General features: G+C 42.7%; 1 protein-coding gene across 7 annotated transcripts in view; it reads right to left on the bottom strand.

The window, feature by feature from the left end:
* The window catches only part of CAMKMT (calmodulin-lysine N-methyltransferase), a 516624-nt gene that overhangs the window by 107454 nt on the left and 388524 nt on the right, over window positions 1-20646 (bottom strand). For all 7 annotated transcript variants that reach the window (XR_012227535.1, XM_073564195.1, XM_073564197.1 and 4 more), the window contains exons 4-7: window positions 13479-13539; window positions 12393-12447; window positions 11254-11317; window positions 2086-2152 (exon numbers count right to left, since the gene is read on the bottom strand). Coding sequence is in view for 6 of the 7 variants with exons in the window: in XM_073564195.1 (XP_073420296.1) it covers window positions 2086-2152; window positions 11254-11317; window positions 12393-12447; window positions 13479-13539 (247 nt within the window). In the remaining variant the exon portion in view is untranslated. The remainder of the gene's footprint in view (window positions 1-2085; window positions 2153-11253; window positions 11318-12392; window positions 12448-13478; window positions 13540-20646) is intronic.

Genomic DNA, 20646 nt, shown 5'->3' with positions numbered 1-20646 from the left:
TTGTGCAGAAAACACCACAGTAAGTGCAAACACGAATGGACCTATTAATTTCTATGTAAAAACTACTTGTTGTTTATGTGCTCTGCTTCCTTTAAACATTCTTTCTTTCAAAAGACACCAAGTTGCTCAAAAATAAGTAAAATACTCTTTCTTCATGCGCTTTCTCACTAGGAAGACCTTCAATACTTCATAAAAGCAATCAATGGGCAGGCTAAAAAACGTTCAGAAGATTAACATGTGGGGTTGTTTTGTAGATTTTCAAAGCATTTCTGCTGGAAAAAACGCTAGCATTTTCTGCTTGAAAAAATTGAACATACCTTAAAGTGGATTACGCACTAATTTAGAAGACGAGTATTCCAAACGTTTTTGAAATTTTTGAGGAAGATTTTGGAGCAGATGCACTGAAAAATGTTCTCAAAATACTCCATCTGAACATAGCCTTTAAAAGCCTTGAAATTTTCCTACTATCCAAATATTTTTGATCTTCCTTGGATTCCGACATATGTAATTGATCAGGTTTTCAACACACTGCAGAGATTGCTGTCACACTCTGGAGGGGTTCAAAAGGATCTTGTGCCCCATGAGTTGTATAAATTACATGTGAAAATTGAGAAGCCTTGGAAGACACTTTGCATTAGGTGTCAGGTGTTTTGTCTATAGAATCAATCACATACACCAATCAACACAGTGCCCACATAGGGGCAAGTTATTAGCTATTCACGGACAGATGATTATTTGCTGGCCTCCATCAACCTTGAAAATGGGGCACTGAAATGGCCTGTTAGACTAAAGCAGTGGTCTCCTTTCTCAGGTTCAGAGCTGGTCTAGGGGTGAGAACCTTAGCAATCAGCAACTTTTAACCCATCGAAAGGATAGGTGACATCTTGTTCGGAATTAAGCCTGCCATACACATTGGATGGTTGTCGGCTGATCAATGCTTCGGCCGATCATTCAGCTGACAGCCATCTCTCCCATACGCAGGAGTACTCATTTGGCGCCGATCACTCCTGTGTTACGAGAAAGCCACGGAGAGACATCTCTACTGGCAGCTTATCTCTTGGAAGAGCAAAGGAATATTGGACATGTCCAATCAACATTTTCCCCAACGATCAATTGTCCAGCGCCATCATACACATAATTGTGTTGGCTGAATCCATCAAATTCGACACTCGTTCAGATGAGGGTATTAAATGTCCATCTGCGATCCATATGCAAAACTGATAGCATACGGACAGCACACTGACCAATGCATGTCAGTTTCATGTGGTTGTTCACATACACATCATTACATACAGACCGATGATCTGCTTGTAAAAAAAAATTGAAGTGTGCGTCACTTTGATCCGTATTCTGGCTCAGACTTGTCCGTTATAAGTCAATGTGCGCATAAAAAATGGATCCAGCAGTATGGAGATACAGATTTGTACACAAACGTAAAAGATGGACACATGGATGATAAACGGATTACAATACGGATAAAAAAATAGTCATTTTTTTCTGGACGTACAACTCAGGCATTTACCCTTTAAAATTGACAAAAACTGAATTATTGCAAAGCAATGCAGATATTCTCTATTTAGGAGCTGGGACAACACTTATAGCTACAGGAAGGGAAAATTCAGGCACACAGGGATTGCAATAGAATGCTCTGACTGGCCGTCCACTGTATAGAAATACATGTTGTCACACTTGGTTCAGGAGAGCCGCCAGCCAGTCCGAGCGTTACGTTGCGTTGCTCATCGAAGTTATACGCCCGTCTGACTGCGCCCTAATAGTGGTTAATACTGTTTGTCAACCAATTAAATATTATTAAATTACTTCAAAGACCAAGTTTTATTTTACACCCAATGGTTGAATTCTAGGCACCGATAGGCTGCTTCTGGATATGCCATTCACAATGTCCACAGTCAACGCGATAAATATGTCAGCCCCTGCCTGACATTGCTATGATTAATAGTATATATGAAAGCCTTCATGTTATCTAGCGGTAGGCATTTTTTTATTGTTCCCTCAAAATAGTTCAGCATGATTTCATGAAGACAAAACTCGATAAATGACTCCTTATAAAGAGCAGACATAACTGACCTGGCGGATATCAAGCGGCTTTTAAATCCCTCCGTCCTCGCGCGTCTCTTGATGATGTGTGACACATCTGTACAGACTTTGTTAAGGAGAACATTTTGTGACTTTTCATCTCTCCTCAGCTACCAATTCACTCAAGATTTCTACCTTGCGCCCAGTTGGTCTTAAAATCGAAGGATTATATAAGTGCTACAGACTATTCATTCAATATTAGCCAATGTGCGAATAAAAATAGTAGCAAGGTATAAATAGGGAAAGAACAGGTTTTTTATTACCAAATATCATTTTCAAAAATGAAATCAATGTGACTGCGTGGAGTTAGTCTTTTCAGCAAAATGCCACCTGTGATTTTTAGCTTATATAGCGAGACTGATGCAATAGTGTTTTTTTGTTTTTTTTTGTTAAATCTAGGCCAGGATGTAGAAAGCCACTCAGCAACGCTGACAAAATGCTTTCTTTGTACTCAAACAATCCGTAATGCAAAGACAAATACTGTATAAAGCACAACATGATATTTTACTCCAAAGAACCTAAAATTCACCTACACTAGCTGAAAATATAGCGCGTGTATATTATACATCTATCCACTAGAACATTAAAACCACATGCCTCATCTTAGGTAGGTCCCCTTGTGCCACCAAAGCAGCTCAGACCCATCAGGCATGGACCTCAAAAAGCCTCCCATGGTATCTGGCACCAAGATCTTTTTATTTCCTATAAGTTGTGAAATTGGAACCTCTATGGACCGGACTTGTTTTTCCCAAAATTCTCGATTCTAATGAGATCTTGGTAATTTGAAGACAAGCCTTCACCTTAAGCCCTTGACATGTTCCTCAAATCATTTGTGAACGGTTTTTGCAGCACAGAATGCCATTCCATGAAATACTGAGTTGAATAATGTTAGGTAGCACAAGAATGAGGACTCAAGACTCCCAGCAGAACGCTGCCCCATCGTATAGGCTTTCCTTCCTCCCATCATGCATCTAGGTGACATTTCCTCCTCAGGTGACGCACACACTCGGCCATCCACGTGGACTTTGGCCATCCTTGGACCATTTTTGGAAGGTACTAACCATTGCACACATTGATTATAAAAAGTCTACCAGCCCTGTTTAAAATGCTAGGTTTTTGTCATGTAAAAAAAAAATTATACCAAGAAGAATCATTTCAAAACTAATTTACACCTTTAATATCACCCATAATTTGAACAATTCAACTGAAAAATAACCTAAAAGCTTTTCGGGTGGAAAAGGAAAAATAAACAAATAAAATAGGATAGTTGCAGAAATATGAACACTCAAACTAATACTTTGCTGAATTACTCTTTGTATATATGATTACCATATTATTATTAGAAGCACTCCTATTCATTTATTTTTTCGCACGTTATTGTTGTGTAGTGTCAGTGTGTTAATATACTCACCGATCATGGTCTTGTCTAGTAACCAGTGTGTCATGTAATGGCTCTTCCGACTTTCAGGTTCACATTGCGCTCCGTGTGACCCGAAAGTGGCTTTTACAATGTAAGTCTATGGAGCGTCAGAACGAGACTTCATAGATTTACACTGTAAGGCCTCTTTCAGACGTCAGTGTGCCCAGTACGTGTGGTGACAGTTTTCACACTTACCGGAGACGCTTACACACGTAGACCCATTTAAGTGAATGGGTCTGTGCACATGTCAGCGTTTCCATGGACCGTGTATGAAACTGGTGAAACAAGTCAGGTCACGACATTACTTCCTACTAAATATTTCACAAAAAAAGAAATAAACCAGCCAACCAAAGGCCAATGGGACATACTTTGAACAAAAATGTGCATAAAAGATACATTACAGTAGAAGACTGTTGTATGCCAAATGTATGCAGTGAACTGAGGCTTCCACAACCTCACCCCATTGGGTGATAAGCAACTTTTGGGGTTTGTTTTTATTAAATAGGAATGTCTGTATAACGTTTATATACCGTACATAATACATCCTTCCTCAGGATTTAAGCAGTATTATATTTTGGAGATATGATCATTTAGAAGCCATAATTGCAGTGGAATAGCAATTTCATCTTCCTTGGCAATTCACGTTAAATGAATCAAGAGAACAAATGCAAATAGACATCTTCCATTTCCTCTCTTAATCTCCAACAGCTTCACTGTAGAAATCATTCTTCGTGCCAGTCGTACCATTCAGTGCAGCTGCAAATTACTCTTCCCACTGTACAGTTCAATTTCCCTGCCGTCTGTGTACACAGCAAAGCGGTGTCACATAAAAATCACTTGGTTATGCCATTCCTAATAGCATAAATTAACAGTACAGAGAGTGGCTGGCTATATGTATAAATGTAGATATACACACACTTACAGGTTAATCGGCTTTTTCCGATCTATTAATATTCTTATTGTTATTCACATTTTCCTTCCAGATATAGGCCTCACTTAGATGGAAAAAAAAAATCAATAAAAATATATACTGTATGTGGAAAAAAAAAGGTGATATAATTTTTCTAGCCACTGATCACGAGTGGTTAAAATAATAACAAACATTTGTATTAGGATGCCAATACCTTTCATATATACATGAGGGGCTTTGAAAAAATTGCCCAATTTGTTAAAGGGGTTGTTCAGGAACTTTATTATTTTTCTCACTATGAGCCAAAATACGAATAGAGAGGTAGTTGCTAAGTACCTGTCTGTTCTATCTGGCACAGGCTCAGAGCGGTCAATGACCACTCTTGCCAGGGATTCAGCTGCTTCCTGTCAACATAGCAGCTCATCCTTTTCCGGGTTGCTCTTTTGACGGGGCGTGACTACTGAAGACATGGTGATTGACAGCCGGCTTCCCGCACTTCGACAACGGGGAATCGATTGATTGTGACTTGTAGGATCGCTGCTTCCAACAGATGGCACAATAGATTTCAAGTCCTCTTTCTCTCTGAAGAGGCAATTTGCATATTAAATTTCCCATAGGAGCATTACACGGCGAATAAGCCTCCTTACCTTGACATGCCAAAGCTGGTAAAGTACAGTTGTGGCCAAAAGTATTGACACCCCTGCAATTCTGTCAGATAAAACTCAGTTTCTTCCTGAAAATGATTGCAAACACAAATTCTTTGGTATTATTATCTTCATTTAATTTGTCTTAAATGAAAAAACACAAAAGAGAATGAAGCAAAAAGCAAAACATTGATCATTTCACACAAAACTCCAAAAATGGGCAAGACAAAAGTATTCGCACCCTCAGCCTAATACTTGGTTGCACAACTTTTAGCCAAAATAACTGCGGCCAACAGCTTCCGGTAACCATCAATGAGTTTCTTACAATGCTCTGCTGGAATTTTAGACCATTCTTCTTTGGCAAACTGCTCCAGGTCCCTGATATTTGAATGGTGCCTTCTCCAAACTGCCATTTTTAGATCTCTCCACAGGTGTTCTATGGGATTCAGGTCTGGAATCATTGCTGGCCACCTTAGAAGTCTCCAGTGCTGTCTCTCAAACCATTTTCTAGTGCTTTTTGAAGTGTATTTTGGGTCATTGTCCTGCTGGAAGACCCATGACCTCTGAGGGAGACCCAGCTTTCTCACACTGGGCCCTACATTATGCTGCAAAATTTGTTAGTAGTCTTCAGACTTCATAATGCCATGCACACGGTCAAGCAGTCCAGTGCCAGAGGCAGGAAAGCAACCCCAAAACATCAGGGAACCTCCGCCATGTTTGACTGTAGGGACCGTGTTCTTTTCTTTGAATGCCTCTTTTTTCCTCCTGTAAAATCTATGTTGATGCCTTTGCCCAAAAAGCTCTACTTTTGTCTCATCTGACCAGAGAACATTCTTCCAAAATGTTTTAGGCTTTTTCAGGTAAGTTTTGGCAAACTCCAGCCTGGCTTTTTTATGTCTCTGGGAAAGAAGTGGGGTCTTCCTGGGTCTCCTACTATACAGTCCCTTTTCATTCAGATGCCGACGGATAGTACGGGTTGACACTGTTGTACCCTCGGACTGCAGGGCAGCTTGAACTTGTTTGGATGTTAGTCGAGGTTCTTTATTCAACATCCGCACAATCTTGCGTTGAAATCTCTTGTCAATTTTTCTTTTCCGTCCACATCTAGGGAGGTTAGCCACAGTGCCATGGGCTTTAAACTTCTTGATGACACTGTGCACGGTAGACACAGGAAAATTCAGGTCTTTGGAGATGGACTTGTAGCCTTGAGATTGCTCATTCTTCCTCACAATTTGGTTTCTCAAGTCCTCAGACAGTTCTTTGGTCTTCTTTCTTTTCTCCATGCTCAATGTGGTACACACAAGGACACAGGACAGAGGTTGAGTCAACTTTAATCCATGTCAACTGGCTGCAAGTGTGATTTAGTTATTGCCAACACCTGTTAGGTGCCACAGGTAAGTTACAGGTGCTGTTAATTACACAATTTAGAGAAGCATCACATGATTTTTCGAACAGTGCCAATATTTTTGTCCACCCTCTTTTTTATGTTTGGTGTGGAATTATATCCAATTTGGCTTTAGGACAATTCTTTTTGTGTTTTTTCATTTAAGACAAATTAAATGAAGATAATAATACCAAAGAATTTGTGTTTGCAATCATTTTCAGGAAGAAACTGAGTATTATCTGACAGAATTGCAGGGGTGTCAATACTTTTGGCCACAACTGTATGTCACTCTCCACAAGGAGAAATATTACCTCTTAGACTTAAGTCCAGAACCTAACACCTAGCCAAATCAGTTCTCATACTTTGCACTGACGAGGGCCAATAGGCCAAAATACCATGCCGGCAAATTGAGATTCTGAATTGGGTTTTATTCTACGTCATATTGCAAGGCTCGTTAAAGGGTTGATTGTGACTTGTAGGATCGCTGCTTCCAACAGGTGGCGTTATACTCATAGAGTTCAAGTCCTCTTCCTCTCTGAAGAGGCAATTTGCATACTCTTTAAAAAGTGTCATCCAGCTAAAAATAATTGTGGGGGTTACGACTGCTAGGATCACTACCAGTCCTGAGAAATGGGATCTGAAATGCCCCAACACAGCTTCCTTCAAATCTCTGGAAGCATCATGAAGAATGAATGGATCAGTGACCCACATGCTTGGCCACCAGTCCATTCCGAGAAAGCATTTCAGAGCTCTTTTCTTGGGAATAGTGGGAGACCAATGCGAGTAGGTAATAACTTCCAATGTTGGAGTAACATTTTAAGAATGAGTAAAATAGTAAGTGATACAACTAACTGATTTGCTTCTACTACTACAGGTGCCCAAACTATGAATTTGAGCTATCAACTCCAGTCCCATGCGCCGCACCTTCCATTGTTGGCACATCTTCAGCATCATGTGTGAAGAAGACTAGATGACTACTCATTCAACAGCTAAGCATCGGCCGTGACAGAGAAGGGGACTGACTTTTCTGTTAAAATGATCAACCCTGCTTCTGCGGAGGAGCTACTCCTGGAAACCCCATTTTTGTATTTTTCACAAGTGATGTATTTGCCTATATACAACTGTTCAGAATTAGTACATAATCCTTTGTTTAAGAGTTTCTCACGATTTTTGTTCTTTTCTAAAACGGCAACCCTGTGGACACCCCTAGATTTCTACATAATTTGTAATCAGTTATTTAGTTTATTATGTCTACACATATTAAGGTATTGAATATTAGCTATAATAATCTTGCAGCAAAATACATGGATACGACCACTCATATAGTGACAGTTAGTTGGTTAGCTGCTAGTGGTCCTAACCATGGATACTTAAGCTACTGCAATGCCCTGCACATTGGGGTAAGCGACAGCATATCAGAAGAACTCTACTACAATTCTAATTGGAGGTATTTGCTAATATTATTATACCTACTACAGATTGGGATAGGATCTTGGAGATGGGAATAACCCTTTAAACACTGTATAACCCCTCCAACACCTCTGACTGGCAGCTTCCTGTGTATTCTGGGCAATGTGAGCAAGCTTCTAATCAGTGGTGGGAGGCGAGGATACACATATTGGCCTGACATGGTTGCATATGAGCTGTAGTCCTGTAGTGTAAATCTGCTAATAAAATGCTGATAGCATTGAAACTACAGCACACAGCCTAATAAGTGACACAACCCTGGAATCAGGGTCTCCTGTCCTATAGTATGCTACTCTCAGGTGAAACAACAAAAACCTGCTAACAAATTACCTTTAAAAGGGTTTTTCTACTTTAAGAAAAGGACGCTTTTATACATAATCATAGCAGCTATTCACCCTCCCCGGGTCCGGTGCCGCTCCGATCTCTGTGATTTGACCAGAGCAGTAGTAAAGAAAAGCACTGAACCCAGAGAGCACGAGTACCTACTCTTTTATATAAAAACATGTGGGCAGAGGCGTATCCAGGGGGCAGCCGATAGGGGGGCGCAGTCGGGCCGCCTAATGCAGCGGTCTGCACTGTCTCCCCCTGGCGGCTGCGTTCTGTCGCCCCCCTGGCATGAGAGTCAGCGGTTCTCTGTGTCAGCTGTCAAGCTGACAGCCGGCGCAGAGAAGGTGCGCGTGCCGGCTCTCAGGGAACAATTGTACTGGCGTCTATACAGATGCCAGTACAATTGAAACTCTGACCGCCGGGTCAGAGCGACGTCAGCAGCGTGATCAGGTCATGTGATCACACTGCAGACGTCACTCCCCTGGCGACCAGAGCGAACGCTGGTGGTAAGTGTGCTCCACTGTGGAGCTGAAGAACCACCGAAGATGGGAGGGTGTTAATGTGTGGGGAAGGGGGTTAATGTGGGGAAGGGGGTTAATGAGTGGGGGGTTAATGAGTGGGGATGGGGGTTAATGAGTGGGGAAGGGGGTTAATGAGTGGGGATGGGGGTTAATGAGTGGAAATGGGGGTTAATGAGTGGAGAAGGGGGTTAATGTGGGGATGGGGGTTAATGAGTGGTGATGGGGGTTAATGTGTCGGGGCGATTTGGAGTGGGGATGGGGGTTAATGAGTGGGGATTTGGGTTAATGAGTGGGGATGGGGGTTATTGTTTGGGGAGATTTGGAGTGGGAGGTACATAATGTGTGGGGGGATTTGGAGTGGAGGGTACATAATGTGTTGGGGGATTTGGGAGTAGGGACGGCGGTTATTGAGTGGGGATGGGGGATACTTAATGTGTGGGGAGGATTTGGAGTGGGATGGGGGTGAATGAGTGGGGATGGGGGTTAATGTGTGGGGGAATTTGGAGTGAGGGGTACATAATGTGTGTGGGGGATTTGGAGTGGGGAGTACATAATTTGTGGGAGGATTTGGAGTGGGGATGGGGGTTAATGAGTGGGGATGGGGGTTAATGAGTGGGGGGATTTGGAGTGGGGGTACATAATGTGTGGGGGGGGATTTGGAGTGGGGATACATAATGTGTGGGGGGATTTGGGGGGTTATTGAGTGGGGATGGGGGATACTTAATATGTGGGGGGATTTGGAGTGGGGACTGGGGGTTATTTAATATGTGTGAGGGATTTGGAGTGTGGATGGGGATTTAATGTGTGGTGGGATTTGGAGTGGGGATGGGGGTACTTAATGTGTGTGGGGGATTGGGGATGGGGGGATTTGGAGTGGAGATGGGGGGATTTAATGTGTGTGGGGAGATTTGAGGACACAAAATGAAGAGTATGTATGTATGAGGGCATGTATGAGGAAACAGTATGGGGGATGGGTGGAGACAGTATTGGGAGCGAACGGGTAAATGTATGTGGACACAGTATGGGGAGTGAACGTGATGGGATGTGTGCAGACACAGTATGGGGGAGTCAGGGGTATGTGTGAGCAGACAGTATAGAGAGTGAGGGGATAAATATATGAGGAGACAGTATGGTGAACAGGTGGGATATTAGAGGAGACAGTATGAGGAGGGAGGGAAATAGTGTGAGGCGACAGTATATTGCAGATATTTTTATTCAGGAGCATTATAATGACACTTCTATCTTTAAGTGGATTGTGTGTTGCTGCAGAAGACCGGAGAAGATGGAAGTCTGCAGAGACAGCTGTGGATGAGAAAACTCATCATGGAGTCTGGACAAGAAGAAGGAAAGGAGAACGACTCCAGAGACGATGTCATCTATGAGGTACCTGGATGTAAATATTATTTGTGATACTGACTAATTCTCATGTTTTTATTTGTTAGGAACATTAAAGGGGTTGTCCTGGTTTGTGCTGAGTCTGCAGTCAGTCTATGTGACTGCAGATTTCTGAATTCTCACAGTGATCACTGAACGCTGTCAGGATTCTCTCGTGCCGGTAGTTTACATACATGCGGTAACATGCTGACTAGACATGTGTGGCCTCACTCAATGAAAATGAACGGAGCGAGGCCGGGCACATCTAGTCGGAATGTGGCCAGAAGTATACAAATCAGATACTTCTGCTGACATGACTGTACATCGGCAAGGGAGAATCCTAAATGTGTGCAGTGCATTAGTTGTGAGAATTCAGAAGCTGCAATGTCAGGATTCAGCTCTGCAGGTTCCAGTAGTCATCACATAGACACTTCACTCATATGCGATTTTCATAGTTATGGTCCTGTGACAACGAGCTTCTCTTCCTGCTTTCAGTTTTTTACTGAACATTGAGAGCATTAGGGAGAGCAGCTCGAGGGTATATGGCTAAGTGTGCAAGTCGCATATGTACTTGTACAAATTCTTGCCCTGGGTGCCAGAAAGCCTAGATACACCTCTGCATGTGGGGTCCATTTTTCTTAAGGTGGGAAACCCCTTTAAAGTTATACATTTTTTTGAACAATAATAAAATTAGGCTCCCATGATATCATATTTAGGAACTACTTTTTGATGTATGGTCCTAGTGAATATGCAAAACATATGTACAGGGCCTCATGCAGTTGGCATATGTATCCTTTCAGCATAAGACCAGGTTGGCATGCGTTGACAAATATATATTTTTTTCATCCGTTGCACAGAATAGCATAGTAGACAACACTCTTCTGTGCAGTGGTATAGAGTAAAAATGCATACAACGCTGTTTTCCTTAACCTTTTTTCAATGGTAGAGTGTTGGCAACATATGGTGCTGTATGCGAGTATGGGCAATCAAAAAAAAAATGCAAAATACAAAAAAAGGCTTCAATATTTGTTTTTTCTTTAGAATGTATTATTGCCTTTACACGATAAGATGGAGAGATGATCGCCATAATTCCCACGTCTTAATAAGGATACTTGTAACGGCCTTTTCATTACCGTCTGTTAGGAGAACTTCTTTGGCTTCAGCAGAAACGGCAACCTATAAGGAAAGAGGAATAGAGGATACGAGTGAGGAAACGCAAGCAGCACGGAAGTAGACCCGGGAGTGACAAGCATACAGTATCATGCTTCTTCCACTATTTCTCCGTAACAATCTTCAATCTTTTTCATTTTATGTCTGCATTATTTTAATCATTCAATCAAATCAGTCAATACTTTTATCTTTCCATTTGCGGGAGTCTCTATCTTGCTATCATTCTGTTCAGTAATTGCATTGTGACAACGGATGATGGTATTCCGAGAGGCTTTCATTTGCGGGTTCTGTTTATCTAGTAGAACCATCATACCAGGCCTGTCATTCTGCCTTTCAGCCTCTTTCTGTCTGGCTGCCTGGTGCCCTTCATATAACTTTGCATTGCAAGCTGATGGCTTTGTGAGGGTAATTTTTTTTTTGTGAGCTTGACATCCTCGCACATTGGGCTGTAACCTCAACACATTGTATAAATGCGACAGGTTTGTCAAATGCCAATCAGTGTAACAATATGCCTTTATTTGCCGAGACATAGAAACTTGTCTAATGCACCGGGCTGCTACATAATATCTCCTGAATACATGACTCGCGAACCGAAGAATGGTCACCGACTCTCCTGAATGGCCAATCTAATTCAAAAGAATCTAATTACCCGAGAGCTCTGGATCATGTTTGTTGGTGTAATAATGCAGGCAAAACATTAGCAGCTATATCATGGCGCTCCAACTGTGATTCGCAAGGCTATTCCTGTATTTTAGCAAATGGGACTATAATCTAAGGTGGGGTGGGGGAGAAGAAAGCTTCAACTATGGCAAGACGTAACATATTGTGGATTGGAATGTCACAACAAGAGATATCGACTACTCTCAAGGAAAAACGTTTCTGCTCTCCGAGGCGACCATAAAATCAATACGAGACGAAAGCAAGGCAGCCGGGAAGATCTCTCAAGACTGCAAAGCTTGACCGCAGCTGAGGCTGTTGACAGTTCTCTGACCCAGCGGTTGGTGGCGGTGGAACGGTTTCCCCCTTTTGTTCCTCTCTTGTGAATGGAATTGGAATTGAGAGAGAAAAAAAAAAAACCTACCATGAGACCAGCCAAGCATGTCATGCCACCCCCTAGCTCACACACAGCAAGGTCCCTGAAAAACAGAAAAGAAACTATACAAACAAGAAGAAAAATGGGCCAACATATATATGTGTTACAAGAACAAATTGCCATCTGCAGTGGAGGTTTAAAAAAATAAAACAAACAAAGTTGTCAGGAAGTTGTAGGAACACTACCGGGCGACCTCATGGCGTTTTGCGTTTTAAAAATAATTATGATAAAGAAAAGTCACAAAGCAGGCAGAGCCATGGGGGTTCCCTCATTAGTGTTTTCTGCAACATTACCACCGCTGAGCTGAAAAAAAAAAATCCAATTTTTTTTTTCTTCTTTTCCCTTTTTCTCTTTTGTCAATAGTATTAAAATTGAAACTTGCTAGAGTAGCGAAATATAATTGTTTGCGCAAAATCCTTTTTTCCCGTTTCTTGCCAACAACCCAGAACATTTCCCCAAAATTTAGCAAAAAAAAAATCACTTCTCTCTTATATCTTTCCCCCAAATCTACCAGCTTTGTATTCGGCGAGCAATATCACGTTACAATTAAGAACTGTGTGACTGTCGAAGAGTTTACAAAAGGAGCATGGTCTACTTCTCCCCGGTGGGAAGGACTATATTGGGCCTTTTAAAAGGGAATTGCTTCAGTGCTGGCACGGCACCAAGGTATTAAAAGTAGGAAAAATACACAGTCTGCTGATATGACCATTGCCGGCAGACACAAATAAATGATATGGTATTTTTATTGCCTAATGCTCAATAGTTCTAATGACAGAAAAGAGTTGACTAAATGCCTGTTATTCTCCCTGACCTTCACAATACGCATTGATTGACTGAAGACTCACTTTTGTTTCCCAAAAAATCAAAGTGAAATAAAATGCCTCAAGTGGAAATCAGAATTCTTTGACGTACAGCAAAGCTTGCTGTGCAATATTAGTACCTACAGGCAGTTCAGCACGACTTGTTAGCAGCAACACGTTGTCACTTTGTACTTTTTTTTTTCCATACATCATAAGCAATCTAATAGAAAGGAGACATTACGACTACGGTACATGCAAGCACATTACTCCTCACCTGAACTGGTCTTTGTGTTTCAGACAATAGTAGGCCAATACTTCTTCAGAGGGCCAGATACCTGGGGGGGGAAAAATGAAATTGCATTTTAAAATCCTAATTATTCAAAATATTTGGAAATGAGTAGAACCTAATAAGTCAGAACAGACATGGGCACAATATTGGTTACACTCGTTTAGTCCCAAGTTCCATTATGGAAATGAAGTGTTATTTAACTTTCTAATTGCCTAAATTAGACTTTATGTTATAGGATTTTTTTAAAAAGTTTTGCTGTCTTTTTTTTATTCATTTTTCCATAACTACTCACATTAAAGAAACACTCCCGTCAACGATTTTATCCTCTTAAAGGGGGTTGTCCACTACTAGGGACAACCTCTTCTTGATCTAAATATTTGGCCCTAATAAAATAAAAGTCTATACTCACTTCCTGTGCCAGAGCATTTCCAGCAGTGTCGACACTCACGGTATCGGGCTTTTCGTGGGGCTGCATGACACACTGTGCCCAGCGCCCAACCAGTGTTGGTGTGGCGCCCCTGAGGCTCAGTCGCCACAGAGATACTGCACCTTCTCCTAAGGTGTAGTGCCCCACCAACTAGGTAAGTTGGGAACTCCTTTCCACACTCCAACACCTGCATCCCACACACAGGATAGTTCAGTAGGTCAGCCTAGCAGCTTCAGGCTGGGGGTAGCAGAGCACCCTTCGTGGAACCCTGCTTCGTAACACGAGATGTGCTGGGAGGTGGGTGGAGTTACTATAAAAGAGGGGGAAAGTGAAGAAGTGTAGGTCAGTCTGACGGGAGGTCAGGCGAGAGGAGTTCAGTTCTGAAGTTAGTTTTGAGTTCAGTTTGAGTTCAGTTTAGAAAGAGTGCTGCAGCTGCCTCAGTGATCTGAGCCAGCTGGCACGTGAAAGAGAAGAGAAGGAGAAAGACGTAGACCTGCAACCTAAGCTTCCATAAGAGGGAGAAGGAACAGCGCGGAACAAAGAAGTAGGAGAACAGAGAGGAGTTGTGGGTTGGAAGAGGAACCCTGCCTATAGGTCGGGGCCCGGTCCCCGAGGTTGTATGGACACTTATGGTTCTGCAGCAGACACCGGTGGAGTAGTTGGCTGTAAATGCACTACTCCCATCCAAGACTTGGGACACAACAGCAACCGATTTGCGAGCGAGGACTCTGAGAGGAGTCCCCAATAGAGGCTACAGCTTTCTGTCATACAAGTAAGGTTCTAGGAACATCTGACAGGAGGAATTCCAGATAACTACGGTACTGGAGCTCTTCACATTAAAAGGCGCAATAGAGGAGTCGTTCAGGAAAGGCACATGTTGGCGGAGTGTTCGAGAGGAGTACCCTGACTTGCCCGGGAGGTTGATTGAGTCTCTACCCCGGAGGACACGGCACGGAGGCGGGCACCAGTAGGTACCACGAACTATGAGTAAAGCTTTGAAACTACAAGCCCTGGTGTCCTCCATTCATTCGTCGCTAACACCGTCAGCACCTCTACATCTGGGTACCAGCATCTATACCATTCTGCGCCTCTCCTCATCTATTGCACCTACACTGCCCTGGGACTACAGCTCCACCTGTGGGGAGCTATACCATTTTTGCTGCACCACATCATCAGTCCCAGCGGATCTGCATGCAGCGTTGGCTTACTATCTCCCTTGCCAAACACCACGGGTGGCGTCACAAACTATTCAAATAAACTTTAATACCATTAACATCACCGCCATTGATATTGGGCGCCCAGGGCCACGGAACGGGTCGCCGCTGCTGTGACACATTCCCCGACACCGGCCCGATACTGGGTACCCCGCTGCCCTGGGTGTGAGGGGCGACCCATTGGCGTCACAGTCCTCGCCTTCAGACAAATTGAACATGAAGAAGAAGCCAGGGATAAATCTGCTCTCTGACTTCCTCTTCATGTTCAGTTTGTCTGAAAGCAAGGACAGTGATGCCAGAGCTGACTGGGCGCTGGGCACAATGTGTCATGCAACCACACGAGAGCCCAGATACAGTGTGTGCCGACACTGCTGGTACGGGAGGTGCGTATAGGCTTTTTTATTTTAAGGGAGCCAAACAGATCAAGAAGAGGTTGTCCCTAGTTGTGCACAATACCATTAATATATTGTAGTCATCATATTATATAGCACTGTGTGCTTACAATTGCTCATTTTCCCTTTCCACCCAGCTAATTCTTCTCTTTACCATTAGGTCTATGACACCACCTGATTGAAGAATGACTTGCTGAATACTTCCAAGCTCTATGTAGAGACAGGAAGTCAATGTTCCCTGTATTTATCATTCCCCTCTTCAACTCCTGACCTAGCTGCTCCCCCCCCAATCAGGGACTTTGCAGTGACATAGAATTGAAGTTCTAATGATAATTCATGTAGGGAAAAGATACTTCCTATTTCTATATATTCTCTTTTCCATTAGATCTGTGACATCACACAATTAAAAGCAGACTAAGAAGGACTAAGCTAGACTGCTTTTAATCATGTAATGTCATAGACCTAATGGAAAAGATAAAAATTAGCTGGGTAGAAAGGCAAAATGAGCAGTTGTAAGTACATAGCTCTCTATAATATGATGACTGAATTATAATGTGTTAGGAACGGCGGAACGCACTAAATAAAAATAACTAATAAAGTGCGTTCGCCGCTCGGGGTCCACCGTGCAGTATGTGTTACACCACTGCTAGGTAATGACAGACGAGCAATATGGAGGTATAATGCGCACGGGTTCAACTTCACCCGAAGTGCGCAGAGCGGGCTCTGTTCACACACAGAGGCGCCGCAACATAAACATACAAAAATGCTGAGCCTGTTAGTGTCACAGGCCTCAGGTAAATGCACACACGGTATCTGGTCACAGAAGCAGGACCTAAGACAGAGGAGCTGCGTCCGTCTAGACCTACCGTGTGTGTGGCGTCGCTACTGCGAGCGTCAAGAAGGGCTGCAACTGCAGCGCGGCGTAGGACACTGCCACTCGACGACAAAGCTAGAAAGCAAGCGCTATGTCGGATGCTAGCGTAGAGGTGCGGTGTGCACTGTGGCCTCAGGCTTGCCACTGACTGGCGCTGACTGCTGAACTAATTCCCTATCCACATGCGTAATATCAGAGGGAAGGGGTTTCAAATGAGTCAGTCACCAGAATCATACATCCGTCACCATTCACACATCTAGCAAGTATAGCCTATACTAGCGCATGGCCGAACAGTCATGAGTGCTTTTTATAGCCGTGCGGGACCTTCCAGATCTCCGAGAGGGACCAATGAGATCAGAAACAGGACCTGAGCATATGACTCCCGATCTCCAATGGGAGATCGTCTTGTGAGCATGCCCAGTAGGAGCAAAGAGGGACTTAGTCTCTGGAGCGGACTGCTGCAAAGTAATCTCCTCTGCAGTAGATAGACAGCAGGAGACCGCAGAATGTGAGGCTCTGGATTCCTGCAGAGCAGACGCAGAAACCCGACACCTAACAATAAGAAAATAAAATTTTGCAGGGAGTGCTTCTTTAAATAACAAATCTTAAAATATTGAGGTTTTCACACTGGCCACTAGCAGAGACAAAATAGGTTGACCCTTTCTGCTTTCCTTAGATCCAGTTGAACCACATTCTCAATAGAGGGTTAGTGAGACAGAAGTGAATCTGCCACCAGAATTCATTATACAAACTGTATACATTAATAAATAGATCTCTCACATCTGACAAAGACGCTACATATACTTTCAAAATCCATGTCAGAACGGCTGTGAATAATCCTTTGGGAAAGTGTGAATCAATTTCCACCCATGTAGCCTGACTGACAGCTCCTCACTGTCCCTCCTCCCTGCTACTGAGGAGATCTCACACTGCTCAGCACAAGCTGCAGCTGTCAATTTGGCTAGTTCATTCTAAAGCTGAACTCATTAAATTCTCATCTTACTATCAGGGTTGTACAGCCGTTCTGATATGAATTTTCAAGGTATGAACACCTGTCTTGTCAAGTTCAAGAGAGCTGTTTATTAATGAATATAGTTTATATTGTTAAATCTGGTGACAGAGATGCTTAAAGAGAACATGTCATGTTCAAAAATCCTGCAGATCAATAATGTTAAAATGGTGACTGTGTGCCTTAATGAAAGCACAGCTACCGGTTGAAAATGAGCTTATAAAGACATCCCAGGTTGATGTGACTTAAAAGTACCGTATTGTCAGAAATTTTCTATAGTTTAAATCAGGTTTTTGTGCTTTTCTCCTTTTTTTTTTCCACACGTTAATTAGATGTATCAATGCAAAAGTTAAGGTCTTAGTTTACTGCTCCTAATATACAAGTTAATTTTCCTGAAAAACAAAAAAACAGGGAGTAGGAATCTAGTATAGCCCAGTGACCAGTAATTCCTTTTTACATTAGTTTTCAAATTATGATGTGAAAAAAAACCTTCCAAAAATGTAAAAAAATAAAAATTAACATAAAAACCTGATAAAATAGGCCATTTTCTGATGTCACATACTGTACATCTACTTTTAAAAAAATATATTCATGCATATCATGCATGGCTTCTTCACTTTCTCTCTGCTGACATTCTCACCATCATCATGACTGACTTCAATATCCCCATTCACAAGTTGAGGATCAAGAAAAGCCCTTCTGAGCAACCGCGCTGCTACAGTGACACGAATTTTTCAGAAATCCATATAAATCTTTCAAGTCCTTTATTGAATGTACTACAAAAACTACGAGTTTCGAGGAGACAAACCGAACCTCTTCTTCAGGTTACAATACAGAGTTCTGCAAAAAATGTTGTGAGTGGTTGTGTCTGAACACAACCCATAAAGGGTGAGTACTTCAGAGTACTTTTTTCATTTTCATTGATTTATACCAGGTGAAGCCCTATGTCTGCGCCCCCTCCCTTGTTTTTCCTTCAATATCCCCATTGACACCTGTCAGTCAGCAGCCTCCAAACTCCTGCTATTCACTTCATCTTTTGGACTTGCTCAGTGGTCCTCCTCAGCCACCCACACAGACAGACACACATTAGACCTGGTCTTCACCCGTCTCTGCACCCTACCTAACTTTCCAACCTCCCCTCTCTTTTTATCTCACCACCATCTAGTCACGGTCTCATCACTGTCCTCTTCATATGTCACCTATATCCAGCAAGTAGCACACCCCCGCAGAAACCGCACACATTTCGACACTCTCAAACTCTATTCTACCACTGATATCTATATCTTCACTCCACGACACAGACACTGCCACTACTTTTTACAATGCCACTCTCGCATCAACTTTCGAATCAGTTGCTCCTCTCATGCATAACAGAGTGCAACAAATCAATAGACAACCCTGGCACAATAATATCACTAAAAAGCTGTGGCAATTATTCAGGGTTGCAGAGTGGTGTTAGAAGAAAAATCATTCGCAAGGTGACTTCACTGCATTCAAACAAGCAACACTCGCATTCAAATCAGCCCTCTCCTCTGCTAAACAGGCCTACTTTACAACCCTTGTATCTTCCTTATCCTGCAACCCCAAACAGTCATTCAGCAATTAACTCCCTCCTCCGGCCACCACTGGCCCCTCCGACTTCCCTAATCTCTGCCGAGGACTTTGCCACGCACTTCAAAAATAAGATAGATCAAACAAGGCAAGTATTTATTGCTCAACCACCACAACCCCCTTGTTTACCAGACCAATGCCCTTACCCCATAACGTCCCTCTCCAACATCAGTGAAGGAGAACTTACTCATCTCCTCTCCAAATCACACCTCACCACTTGTGTACTTGACCCCATCCCACCTCTTCACCAATCTCACCACCACACTTATCCCATCGCTAACCCATCTTTTCAGCCTATCACTAACTTCTGGTACCTTTCCCTCTGCTTTCAAACATGCCACAATCACACCTATCCTCAAAAAGCCATTCCTTGACCCAACCGCTATAACCCCACATCGCTGCTCCCATTTACTTCCAAACTCCTAGAGCAGTACGTCCACGCTGAACTTCCCTCTCACTTTTCATCTAACTCACTCTTTGACCGCCTACAATCTGGCTTCCGTCCCCGTCATTCCACTGAAACTGCCTTGTACAAAATCATTAACGACTTACTTACAGCCAAAGCTAACAGACAATTCTCTATATTCCTCCTTCTAGACCTGTCCTCTGCTTTCGACACAGTTGACCACTGCCTCCTACTACAGATCCTCTCTTCCTTTGGCATCAAATACCTTGTCCTATCCAGGATCTCCTCATACCTTACCAACGGCACATTTAGCATCTCCTACTCCCACACTACCTCCTCATCTCACCTTCTCTCTGTTGGTGTCCCTGAAGGCTCTGTCCTAGGACCTCTACTCTTCTCTATCTATACCTTTGGCCTAGGACAACTCATAAAGTCCTATGGCTTCCAGTACCATCTACAGTTGTGCTCAAAAGTTTACATACCCCAGCAGAATTTCTTTATCTTGGCCTTTTTTCAGAGAATATGAATGATAACACCAAAACTTTTTCTCCACTCATGGTTAGTGGTTGGGTGAAGCCATTTATTGTCAAACTAATGTGTTTTCTCTTTTTAAATCATAATGACAACCCAAAACATCCAAATGACCCTGATCAAAAGTTCACATACTCTGGTGATTTTGGCCTAATAACATGCACAGAAGTTGACACAAATGATTTGAATGGCTACTAAAGGTAACATCCTCACCTGTGACCTGTTTGCTTGTAATCAGTGTGTGCTGAGTGAGTTTCTAGGATCCAGACAGACTCTTGCATTTTTCATCCAGCCCTGACATTTCTGGATTGTGAGTCATGGGGAAAGCAAAAGAATTGTCAACGGAGCTATGGGAAAAGGTAGTTGAACTGTATAAAACAGGAAAGGGATACAAAAAGATAGCCAAGGAATTGCTAATGTCAGTCAGCAGCGTTCAAACTGTGATTAACAAATGGAAAATCAGGGGCTTTGTAAAAACAAAACCACGGTCAGGTAGACCAACAAAAATGTCATACACAACTGCCAGGAAAATTGTCCAGGATGCAAAGAAAAACCAACAAATAACATCAGCTGAAATACAGGACTCTCTGAAAACTAGTGGTGTGGTTGTTTCAAGATGCACAATAAGGAGGCACTTGAAGAAAAATGGGCTGCATGGTCAAGTCGCCAGAAGAAACCCATTACTGCGC

The sequence above is a fragment of the Dendrobates tinctorius genome, unplaced genomic scaffold, assembly GCF_039654945.1.
Source record: "Dendrobates tinctorius isolate UK_male_01 unplaced genomic scaffold, ASM3965494v1 ptg000434l, whole genome shotgun sequence".
Taxonomy (NCBI): Eukaryota; Metazoa; Chordata; class Amphibia; order Anura; family Dendrobatidae; genus Dendrobates; species Dendrobates tinctorius.
Note: the sequence above shows the minus strand (reverse complement) of the source record. Positions and strands in the feature narration are given on the sequence as shown.